This window comes from Aquarana catesbeiana, linkage group LG03, assembly GCF_042186555.1.
Source record: "Aquarana catesbeiana isolate 2022-GZ linkage group LG03, ASM4218655v1, whole genome shotgun sequence".
Lineage (NCBI taxonomy): Eukaryota > Metazoa > Chordata > Amphibia > Anura > Ranidae > Aquarana > Aquarana catesbeiana.
In genome coordinates this window covers 384,481,647-384,494,948 of record NC_133326.1, presented here as the reverse complement: position 1 = coordinate 384,494,948, position 13,302 = coordinate 384,481,647, and the positions used below count along the sequence as shown (strand labels likewise).

The 13,302-nt window shown below is 40.4% G+C and overlaps 1 protein-coding gene across 1 annotated transcript in view; it reads right to left on the bottom strand.

Moving 5' to 3' along the window:
- The window catches only part of PDLIM4 (PDZ and LIM domain 4), a 261,019-nt gene that overhangs the window by 186,515 nt on the left and 61,202 nt on the right, over positions 1 to 13,302 (bottom strand). Inside the window, exon 2 of the mRNA XM_073620680.1 lies at positions 12,897 to 13,048. Coding sequence (XP_073476781.1) covers positions 12,897 to 13,048 — 152 coding nt within the window. The remainder of the gene's footprint in view (positions 1 to 12,896; positions 13,049 to 13,302) is intronic.

Below are 13,302 nucleotides of genomic sequence, written 5' to 3'. Positions count from 1 at the left end.
TCAATAAACTTCAATAGTACCACAATACTGGTCTCTGTGATATGTAACTTCACATATAACAGACATCACATTGAATAAAGACATAAAAAATGAAACTTAGCGGGGATGGTGGAAACCCCTTCTATAGATATTTGCCATACAGATTAACTTCAAGTGCAATAATTCCAGTGATGTGTGATTTCACATGTAATACACATCAAAATGAGAATAAGACATATTTTTTTTTAAACTTAGCAGGGATGGTGGAAACCCCTCTACAGATAATTGCAATACAAAAATAACTTCAAGTGCAACAATTTTTTAGTTGGGAGGTTCACACCATTATAGCATTTTGGAAATTTTATTTTTTAGATTGTTGCACCTAATTTTCATTTCAATGATTTTTATTAAAGTTTTCATAGAACAATAACAAAGATCTCGAGCGTTACACAATAGCCACAGTACTTCATATATACAACTTGCACTAGGAGACCACCTCTCATGTTTTCAAAACCAATAATCCTGTACTGATATAGACGGGACCTTATTTGTTCTAGTGCTTGTGGTGTATAGAACATTTGTTGCATTTAATTTTATATGTTTTAGTTACTATTATAATGTGAATTTTTGCACTTGAAGTTAATTTTCCACCACCCTTGCCAAGTCCATGTCTTTATGGACCTTGCTTTATGCACTGGTGCGCAGTCTTACTGACACATAATCACACACATAGGTTGGACTTGATGGACTTGTGTCTTTTTTCAACCTCACCTACTATGTAACTATATGTCGTGTTGGAATAGGAAGGGGTCATCCCCAAATTGTTCTCACAAACTTGGGAGCATGAAATTGTCCAAATTGTCTTGGTATGCTCATGCTTTAAGAGTTCCCTTTACTGGAACTAAGGGGCCAAGTCCAACCCCTGAAAAACAAACCCACACCAAATTATGTGGACCAGTGCAAAAAGCAAGGTCCATAAAGACATGGGTGAGCGAGTTTAGGGTGGAGGAACTTAACTGGCCTTAACATTAAAGTGGAGACTGCGAGCCAGGCCTTCTCATCTAAACATCAGTGCCTGACCTCGCAAATGCGCTTCTGGTAGAATGGTCAAACATTGCCTTAGACACACTCCTAAACCTTGTGGTGTGGACAGCCTTCCCAGAAGAGTTGAAGCTGTTATAGCTGTAAAGAGTGGGCCAGCTCAATATTGAACCCTATGGACTAAGACTGGGATGCCATTAAATTCATGTGTGTGTAAAGGCAGGTGTCCCAATACAGGAAATCAACAAGTATTTATTTATGACATGCTGCTTTAGCAAACTAAATACCATCCATTTATTGGTTTACATGTACTTTAAGCTCAGCTTCTCAGGTACTGCTGAGCCACATACAAAGTCTGTTGTTTTTTAGTCAATCTGAGTAGACTGAAATTGGCAAAAAAGGAACAGTAATCAGTGTGCAGTACTAATAAGTAGGAGTAAGAAGATCAGCAGTACATAGATTTTGGTCATGTTACAATTCCCAGGTCTGCTTTCATATATACAGGAAAATAGTTTAAACCATTACAAATGGCTGGGGTCTATAACTGAGCAATTAATAATTGTTCACATCCCTAGTCCTACCAAGGATGTCAAAGTGTTATGCTATCACGGCACTCAGAAGTATGCATCTGACAAGACCCCCGCTGACAGCTGATGACTCATCGGTTGCCAAGGACGCAGGATTCACGGCCCCCTTCTTAGCAACCAGTTATACAGTGTGTTTTACAGTGCGTTTAAAGAGAAAAAACAAAACAAAAACGTAAAATGCATGAAAACTGCATGCAAAAACGCATAAAAACACTGGTTTAAAAACGTAAAATCCACTGAAAAACATGTCTGAAAAATGCATCAAATGCAGCCGCATAGATGTGAACCTAGACTAAATATAAACTTTTAAATACCTTTTCTCATCAGTAGTGTATAGCAGTCTTGTGACTTCTATCAGTGTCTGATAGATCAATACACACCAAACTGAGCATGTGCAGAGTGCCTCCTGGGGCTCTGTAATATCAGGAGATGATGGATTGGGGACAGTGGAAGAAGGGGAGGATCAGAGAAGACAGGATCAATTAGACTTTTTACACAATGTGGAGGATTAAGACCATGTGAGTATAACAAGCATGTTTGACTGCACATAAAGACTGATTTTACTGTTGTGGGTTTAGTAACACTTTAAGGGTAGTTTCCACTTTGCAGTAACTATGAAAAACACCATTTATAATTATTTGTGGTTATTTTACAAAGTATTTTAACTTTTCTCTAGCTATCAAGATGTCCTTAATGGAAACATACTTTTCCAAGTATCAAATAGTTCTAATGACTTAATAAGCCAGGATTGCTCAATCAGGGTTCTTCCAGAGAATTACTTGAGTTTTGGTAGATTTATATACCATCTAAATGATCACAACTATAAATTTCCATTGACATGTAATATATAAGGGACATTCTCCAAAGACCACCAGCGTAACGGGACCCTATCATTTTTACAGCATGTGATTCTTTTAAAGCATTATTATTATTATTATGCTTTATTTATTAAGACTATCGTGGATGTAAACCCTCTCCTATACCCAGTGAAGTGAACAGCCTCGGAAGATACACAGGGATAAAACAAATCTCCCTAAATAAGTTTTACTTGCCATATATGCTGTCTTCAGCTTGCTATATTCTTTAGAATTCTTACATCGTGTTAGAATTTTTACTTCCTCATTCAACAGTAGGAGTGGTGGTGTCTGGGCTTACACTGAGTGACAGCTGATTTGAAGAAAGGCACCCCTCTCCACATAGGCAGAAGAATGAAGAAACTTGCAGAGCTGTGCTGTGACAAGACCAGCTCTCTGATAATCTATTTATAGCAACCTCCCCAACACAAATCTCAGGCTGCTTTTATCTCCCGTCTCTGAGAACTTGTTAGAAGTTATCATGTTGATAATAGAGGAACGAAACAGCAGAAAGACACGGAATTTAGGGCTTTGGAGAGAGATAAGAAAACACTACAGATATATGTGCCTAGGTCAAATTCCATGAATCTGGTTTACATCCACTTTAATGTCGTCCTACACAGCAGAGGGGGGTATTGTGAAAAGGATGTCAAATACTCTAGGAATGCCAAAATCATAATTCTTTCATTTAAAACTGTGTACGACTTACAGGTCATGCTAATATATTATGAGCTGTAGATAAAATAATTACCAGAAGGGGTTCCCTGAGACCTGTACATTTTTTCAAGGGTTGCTTCAGGGTAAAAAGGTTTGAGAAAGGCTGTAATATGCAGTTCATCAAGTGATTTTCTAAGGAGGCCTTTGCATTACTGCATTGAGGCAATTGGTGTAACATTTCAAGTAATTGAATCTGAAGACAGTAACTGCCAATTCCATACTAGTCTACAGAGTATGTCCAGACTTTACAAAACACAAAAGGTTGTATAAACCCAGAAGCTTCTGGAATATCCATGCAATCTCCAGAGAAATTTGTGGAAAGAACTGATGCAAAATCCTTAAAGAAATGATGTTCTGTTTGATAATTTGCATACCAAAATAATTTCCAAACTGTAAGCTGGGTACTGTAGCTCTGAATCTTAATTATGAAAATGGTCCATTAAGTTTAAGAGGAATTTGAGCAACCAAAGATAAAAAACAACTGAAGCCACCATTACATTCTAAACATCCAAAAAAAGAACTCTGCTGGATTAGGTGGAGCTGGAATTTCCATGTCAGCTTTTATAGATAGTAAGCAACATAGTGGGCAGATGGACCAAAAGTTAGTTTTGCACTTTAGGATCTATTTTCCCCATCCCATTCTGATGTTAAAGTCTATCTAAAGTCCAAAGCTGACCACCTGCTTATCATGCTGCCTACTATCTGCAAAGTCTGAAAAGAGTAGCCAAATACTTATCTTTTCTCAGGCCACGCGCAGCCAGCCAATCAATCCTTTTTCCTCTCAATGAATCTACATTCAGTGCAGAGGAGATCTGGTATGAGTAGGGAACTTTTTTTCCGCAGTAACGTTCTATCTCTCTTCTCTTTTATGCAATAGATTGGATGTATGGCTTTGCATGCGATTGATAAATACTATGGATTTTTTTGACTTTCTGTTGGAATGCCAAGATGCAAGCCAAACCAAATGCCAAGTGTGCAGCACGTTAAGATTTTCATGTGGATAAAATTATCTTTATGAAAGCATCCAGTGATAGAATGATTTAATGATTTCCAGTTTCTGTAGTGGTTAAAGTTTATTTGTGAGATATATTTCCCATCTTTCTCTCCTTTTATTCAATTTGTGCAGCTTTATGATCATTGTGCTATAAAGGTAGCACTGGCAATTTTCAGCACCCTGATGACGGACAAATGACTGGATGGATTTATGTGCATATAACATAAATTACATAACAATGTACTGTAGAGGTCTTTGCGAATTTAAGTACAGTAGTGTTTAATGTATATTAGATGGGTGCATTGTATGAACTTAATATGCTAGTATAGTACTGAAGTTGAAGTTTAGGTATGGATATTTTTGCAGAGTTACATTGGTCCAGCTTGGGCCAATGTAAGTATGTATGTGCCATATCTGTGGGATCCCAGTGGAATCTGGAAATCGCTGTAATAGGCACCACTACAGTGACTGCCGCTAGTTTCCAGGTCCCGTGTCAAGCAGGTAGCCCACTGCTTAGTGAACACATGAAGTGCTTCACCCACACGTTGTATACTTCTATCCTGCCATGCAGTGTCACACTCACTTCCGTTTACATGTTATATACTTCTGTTCTGCCATGAAGGGCTCCACTCACATGATATATACTTCTATTTTGCCATGCAATCTCCCACTCATAGATCATATAGTTCTATTCCATCATGCAATGTCCTGCTCACTTCCATTAACATACAGTATATACTATTCTACCATGCAGTGTCATGCTTACCTGTCATATACTTCTATTCTGCCATGCAGTCTCCCATTCACATGTTTTATACTTCTATTCTGCAATGCATTGTCACACTCACATGTTACATACTTCTCTGCAGCTATGCAGTGTCCCACTCACATGCAGAAATCTGCAGTATTTCAGTATAGCACTGGATAGTGTGTTATCTTTAATATTGCTGGAGCAGAATAGAACAGCATTTCTTTTTAATGTAATAAAGTGTTTAAAGGCATAGTTCACCTTTACCAAAATAAAATGCCTATGCAGACAAGGGATGCCTGTAGATAAAAACAAGCTGTGCAGCCTTGACCAAGTTTAAACAATGCCCTTGCTGTAGGTGTAGGCAATTTACGTACCTCATGAAGCCTGACTACAAAACTCTTAGGATGCTGTTAAGGATCTTGCTTACAGATTCCTAGCCATTACTGTTCACCTTCACCATCACAGGAGCAAGCTCTCTTTCTCTGATTCAAATTCCCTTACATGTGCTTTCTCTCTTCTGATTAAATAGGTCTGAGCCCAGCAATTAGGAGCTAGCTCCAGTGATGATGAAGGTGAACAGTAACTATTAGGCGTCTCTTAGCAATGTCCTAGGAGTTTTCCCTCAGGCCTCATGAGGTACATAAATGACCTACATCTATAGCAAGGGCATTATTCAAATTTGGTCAAAGCTACAAAGTTTGTTTTTATCTACAGATGGCCCTTGTCTGCATAGGCATTTTTTTTGGCAAAGGTAAACTATTCCTATTTTGGACCCTCGTCCCGATCTGAGGCCGTCCCGATTAAAATCCTGGATTTTGCTTTTGTCCTAGGAAATCGGGACCGTTTTTGGCTCTGTAGCTTCTGGCTCCAAAAATATGGCCGCCGCCCCTGCAAAATCCCTTTCTGGCTAGCAGGTTCTTTCCCCTTGTGTTCAGTGGAGAGGGGAGGGGCCTCCGATCTGTACAGCCAATCGGCTACTCTCTTCAGTGTACAAGTAAACAATTCTCTTGTACACTGAAGGCGGTTAGCTGCACGGATTGGCGGCCCCTCCTCTCTCCACTGAACACAGGGAAACGAGACCCACCTGCAAAGCCACATGGGGCTGCCTTCAACCCTCTGCCCTGTGGTCTGCTGCTGGTCTTTGAGAGGCAGACAGAGCCAAGGGACTCTACTGCACTGAGGGCACCTGAGATGTAAGGACACATTCCACTGGGGACACCGACACCTGATGTAAGGAGGCACTCCACTGGGGACACCTGATCTAAGGAGGCACTCCACTGAGGACACCGACACCTGATGTAAGGAGGCCCTCCACTGGGGACACCTGATCTAAGGAGGCACTCCGCTGGGGACACCTGATGTAAGGAGGTACTCCGCTGGGGACACCTGATGTAAGGAGGCACTCCGCTGGGGACACCAGATGTAAGGAGGCACTTCGCTGGGGAGACCTGATCTAAGGAGGTACTCCACTGGGGGCACCTGATGTAAGGAGGCACTCTACTGGGGACACCTGATGTAAGGAGGGACTCCGCTAGGGATGCCTGATGTAAGGAGGGCCTCCGCTGGGGACACCTGATGTAAGGAAGGAGTCTCCCAGGGACAGGGCCTCAGATCTGTGCAGCCAATCGGCTACTCTCTTCTGTGTACAAGTAGACAATTCTCTTGTACACTGAAGGTGGTTAGCTGCACGGATTGGAGGCCCCTCCTCTCTCCACTGAACACAGGGAAACGAGACCCACCTGCAAAGGCACATGGAGCTGCCGTCAACCCTCCGCCCTGTGGCCTGCTGCTGGTCTTTGAGAGGCAGACAGAGCCAAGGGACTCTACTGCACTGAGGGCACCTGAGATGTAAGGACACACTCCACTGGGAACATCGACACCTGATGTAAGGAGGCACTCCACTGGGGACACCTGATCTAAGGAGGCACTCCACTGGGGACACCGACACCTGATGTAAGGAGGCCCTCCACTGGGGACACCTGATGTAAGGAGGCACTCCACTGGGGACACCTGATGTAAGGAGGCACTCCACTGGGGACACCTGATGTAAGGAGGCACTCCACTGGGGACACTTGATCTAAGGAGTTACTCCACTGGGGACACCTGAGGTAAGGAGGCACTCCACTGGGGACACCTGATGTAAGGAGGCACTCCTCTGGGGACACCAGATGTAAGGAGGCACTCCGCTGGGGACACTTGATGTAAGGAGGCACTCCGTTGGGGACACCTGATGTAAGGAGGGACTCCACTTGTGACACATGATCTAAGGAGGCACTCCACTAGGGACACCTGATGTAAGGAGGCACTCCACTGGGGATACCTGATCTAAGGAGGCACTCCCAGGGGATACCTGATCAAAGGAGACACTCCACTGGGGACACCTAATGTAAGGAGGGACTCCGCCAAGGATACCTGATGTAAGGAGGGACTCCGCTGGGGACACCTGATGTAAGGAGGGAGTCTCCCGGGGACGCCTGATGTAAGGAGGGACTCTGCTGGGGACACCTGATGGCATCTGGTGGCAGGTGACAGTGGCAAGTGACACCCTCAGGGCTCCCACTGATTCTGCATTATGGTGAGTTGAACTATTTCATTTGATATTACAATGTAATAATAGATATAATGCGCTTCAATCATCTTGACACCATAACAACCATGGTGCCGGGATGATTGAAGTGCTAACACCAGATGTTTGGAGTATCTTTATTTGCTGATTGGTAAACTTTTTGGAATACACACATTGCTAATGTGGTGTAGGATCTGGGCCTGCTGTCCCTCCATTCCTCTTTCTTTCCTTCTTTCTCTCTCCTTCTCTCCCTATTTCTTTCTTTCTTTCTTTCAGTCTTTGTTTCTCTCTCCCTTACTTTCTCCCTCCATCCCTCGTTCATCTCAGACTCTAACCACACCCCCTTTGAGCCTCACTCCATTTAAGCCATGCCCAATTTCCCGTTTAAACCACGCCCATTTTTCCACCGCGGTGCACTCCACGCACCACATTATTCTTTCCTCCCTGCATCCCACCTTCAAATACATGCCCCACCCCCTAATTATAGCAAGACTCCACCTACAGACAAAAAAGTGTCCCTATAAATTTTTTTGCAATGATGGCAACTTTGGTGTACATTAACTGCACATATGTAAATATGAAGTTATAGTGCATGCAATCTAAACAATCAATTTATTCCTCTGTTTATAATTAAATTTTTTCAGTTTTTTTTTTTTACTCAAAAAGTACAAGCAGGTATTTTAGTTTTTCAAGTTGGTTAAAAGAACCCTGATCGTAACTTGCTAAGAATGCATGAGCTGCTGGGTAAAAAGAAGGAAGGACAATCAGCAGCACACTTTTAATAGCAGAATCTTGGCTGTGTTAATTGAAACAAAGTGAAAATAAAATCTAGGAAATCAGCCAGGAAAATTTGATCTTGTGAGTATCAAACAGAGTTCACTTCATAATGTGAAATGCAGATAATCCCCGATTTATTCTCTGTAGCTCTTAACCTGAGTTTTGCACAAGTCAGACTGCCTTACTGTGCACATACCACTGGCTCTACATTAGGAAGACACCGCATTGGTGGTGCATGTACAGTAGGGGCAATGTCAAACTGTCCCCACTGCATATTCATTACTTTAACTGCCAATGTCTATTCTGTGTTCTGTGTCTACTTCATGGGGCTTTAGGAGAGAGGTGAGAATAAGTAGAGGGCCAAAGAAACATTCTATGTCTGAGAATCTGTATTTGGTGTCTGCTTTAAGAAAAAAAAATATGCAAATTTTCTCCTATTCCAGAAATTATTGAAGAAAAGCTATGGCAGGTTCAGCTTACCAGGTATTTTGATGTAGATGAAAGTGATACAAAATGTCACTTTGTAAATCTGATTGATGGCCTTATGAAGGTGCTGATACACCTCAAACAGTATGACACATTAAAGGTACTAAATTACACCACGCTCCAGATGCTTTCATCATGTTAGCAGCAGTTTTAATAAGCGTTTTATAGAAGTGTGCTGGGGCAGGACCACTTTTACAATTGTCCTAGAAGCCCTTAAACTCAGGATATTCTACTATATAAATATTAACTTTAGTTGACGTGAAAGTATAATATATATGTAAAGCACGGTGTTGGCACTATATAAGTACCTGTAATAAATAAACAAAGAAACTTCAAAATGAAGACTACTTCTCATACTTATTGGGCCAACCATTTTTCTTGTTGTTAGGTGGGGATGTGCCAGAAATGAGACTTTAAAAATGATGTTGATATATGCATATATTCATATTACAGTACCTTGGGTCAACCTTTTCGTACTAATTGCCCCTTTTGTCTGTAATAGGTACTGAGGCATAAACAGATCTAAAAAAAATTGATTCCCTGGGGTTTCTCTAATTTATAAATGTACTTATTCGGAGGAAAATGAATACAAGGAAGTTGTTAGCAAAATTAGTTGGGGGTAATCCGTGGCATTATTTATTGTCCTAATTATTGTATATATTTGGCAGAGCCAGGAGGGTTTATAGCAGCAACTGTGTGGCCAACAACATGCTGCACAGCTAAGATCTGACAGGAGCTAGCAGAGATGAGTATTGCCTTTGAGTAGGGGGGCTCATTTAAAAGTCCCACTCTGACTATTCTTTTTTTTTTTGTTTTGGCCCACTTTCCCTTTAGATTCCTGTTGTTTTTAATTACCAGTCTTCAGGGGAAAAAAAAAAAAAAAACACCTCCTTTTTTGTTGCAAAGGTCTTCAGTCTCCAAAACGAGGAGGCAGAATTCAAGATCACTTCCTTCAGACAGATAGCACACACTTGGATAACCTATCCTCTGCTGATTGGCAGGCTCCTCCTCAGTGTGCTAAAGGATGAAGCTGCACAGAGTGACAACATTACAGTAAAATGTATTGTGGGGATTTTAGTGTTGTCCCTCATTCAGTATTGTGTATAAACCAGCAGGTGTGGAAATGGTGAGGTTGATTTATTAAAAGCAAATAGGCAGTTCACTTTGCAAGGGAATTTTCCTCAGAGCTTAGTAAATGCGGTGACATGTTACTTTGCCAAAAATACCCAATCACATGCAAGGAAAATAAAAAAAAACACCAAAAAACAGCATTTTCATTGACCATGTCTGGATGATGGAAATCAGTAGAGCTTCACTAAGCTCTGGGGATAATTACTTTGCAAAGTGCAACTTCCCTGTAGTAGATCAACCACTTTGTGTACTAGGGTCATCCACAGTGTGCAACTTTTTAGCTATGAAGGTTGTAGGACCATACAGATATTTTACACAGAAGCTTAAACATTAACAGTTCTGTCATTGAAACTGAAGTTCTATAACTTGAATTTTGCACTTAAAATCCTTTCTGTACATCCCAAAAAAGCCTAAAGTGCCTCTCCTTTCTTCCTTTTCATATAACACAGTACACACATTCCACTCATTTTATGAGCAGACAGCTGAGTACACATATAACAAAATTTATATACTAGAATTACGATACTAATGGAGCCATGGGGCACTAAAACCCAATACAAATCTCTTATATTTGATAAGCGTCTCTCTTTGTACCATCCACATTACTTCTGACAGTGGAAACATTTTTGCATGCACTGTTGAAATTCTGTATGTCATTATGTATGTCATTCCCATGTGAAAATGCAAATATAGCAATAAAAATTATAGTTACACAGAGTCTGGGCAATTTATACCTTAAGATTAGTTTATACACCTATAGAACTTGCTTGTATAAACTCAATCAAAAATATCCAAACAGTAGTGTAAACATTACTTACTATATATCTTTTAAAATAAATTCCTTGATTGTTTTTTTATGGCATGTTCAAACCCAAAAATGCCTGAAAATATCACTACTTTCTCACTGTCTTATAGGTTTTGTAATTTTTTTAGAAGTTGGGGGATGAACAGAGAAATATGCTTATAAAGTCGTGCATAGACTAACCATTTTGGACGTTTTTAACACTATAAAACATAATGTCATAACAACGTTTTTTCATTACTTCACGTAGAAACAGTGTTAGTCAGTAATCCTGCAACTCCAGGAAAATTTTCTGAATACAAACACCTTCCTAAAAATGCTTCTTTAAAGCATTAATACATGCATTATTTAATTACAGTGTGTTATCTGCTTGTGTTTTGGCCTTTAAAAAGGAATTGATGCATATTCTTTGTCATGTTGAGTTTTAAATATGCCAATTCATTTTTACTGGGCCCTCAATGCGAAACTATGGGCCAAAAGCATAACTTCCTTTTTTTTTGGCTAACGGACCTAGCCCCTAATTTATGTCTTTATATCATTATCTATTTGAATAAAACTCACCTAAAATTGTTCATTTGAAAGTTTATACAAAATATTCCAAGTACCACGCGGCTCCATGTATTTAAAAGTCAAACGTATGTTTGTGAGACATCCTTTTGTAAATCACTGGTATTGGAAATAGTGTGAAACAAGTATACAATCTGTGTGGACCAGCTCCAAAACGCTGCTAGAAACCATTTTTTTCTATCACATCATACAGAACTTGGTGTTAAATACAGTTCAGTTGGATAAAAAGTAAAATCATCCACTTCATACTGCATCACACAAGTAATAGAAAAGCATTGTAAGATACCGTATGACCTCCTGAATGGTGTAATTAAGTAATAAACTTGTAATCCATGGTGGCCAAAATAAATAGCATATATGGCTTAGTTCACATAAGGTTCTCATCAACAATTTTCTTAGAGTGTGCTGATGCCTGAGAAATTCAAGCATAAACATTCTCTTAGCACAGTATGGCTTATGCCAATGTATAAATAAATCAGAAATTTCTCTTCATTTGCCATTAAAAGGTATAATCTGCAAATAGCAGTGCAGCAGCAGTTCTGGGAAATCAGAAAGTGATGGGAAATGTTACAGCTCTCTCCACAATATGAAGTGAAGAGAAATCTTCCAGTAGGGACACCTGTTGCTGTGACAAGTGTCTAATGCCGTGTACACACGGGCAGACTTTTCGACCAGACTGGTCCGACGGAACGAATCCGGACAATCCGACCGTGTGTGGGCTTCATCGGACGTGCAGCGGATTTTTTCGGTCGAAAATCAGACGGACTTTAGATTTGGAACATGTTTCAAATCTTTCTGACGGACTCGAGTACGGTCGAAAAATCTGCTCGTCTGTATGCTAATCCGATGGACGAAAACCGACACATCGGACTTTGGTGTGATCGTGTGTAGGCAAGTCCGTTCGTTCAAAAGTCGGTCGGAAGTCTGTCAAAAGTCCGTCAAAAGTCCACCAGAAAGACCGTCGGACCTTTGATGCCGAAAAGTCTGCCCGTATCTACATGGCATAAGAGAGGGGTTACCCTCATGTTGGAGAAATTTCTTCTCGCTTCCTGTTGTGTCTTCAAAAGTGAAAAGAAATCTCACTAATAAACTGACAGGGGATTTAACAATACCTTATACCATTCAAAACCTAAAATCAAGTTTTGGCTTTAGATACACTTAAAAAGGTATTTACTTACTGTTAAAAAAAATACCACAGAAGCAGAGACATCAACTGGCCAAGGTTACAGCTGGTCATAGACTGCTCTAATTTCTGCCAGTTCCTGGTAAACTGGATGAAATTCGCTTAGTGGGTGCCCCTCTTGGACCCTTCCCGCCCAACATTCTATAACTGAAAAATTGAAGGAGCTGGGCAGTTAATTGTTGGCTAAAAAATCAAATAATGTATGGCCATCTTTACTCTTACTACCAAAGGTAAAGGCACACTCCTAAAGGGCAATTAGCAGGATGTTGTATCACCAAAGCTGCCTTAGGCATCATGAAGGGTTATAAAGGTCCTAGATATAGTGCATTTTAGTAATAAGCTGTTTTCAGTGATAATCCAAGGAGACAGGTTTTATTCCTGGTCACCTGTCTAATAGCACAAAAGGCGCAAATATTTCCTTTCCTCTTTAGAAAAAACATTGCAAAAAAATATATACAAACCTGTTCAAGGAAAGCATCAGATGGCTGGAACAGGCCTTAATCTTGTTCTGTGCTTGGAGATGAGTCATGTTTTCTGTGCTTTCCCCATTGATTTCCAAAATAACATCTCCAGGGCACAGGTTAGCCAGAGCAGCCTTGCTTCCGGGATTAATCTGCACAGGAAGAGGAACAATAGCAATATGGTGTTAATGCTATACACACTCTAGAGCACAAAAAAACACATTGTTTTAGGCAAATAATGGATGTACCAGTAAAACACAATCTGTTCTTGCCTGATACATTTGTATACACTTGGCTTTTAAACTCCAATATGTTGTATTGTGACATTAAGAATAGCCATTAGTGGAGATTACTCCATCTACTCCATTTAGCATGGAAGAGGCAATCAATTGATTTTGCTCTCTAG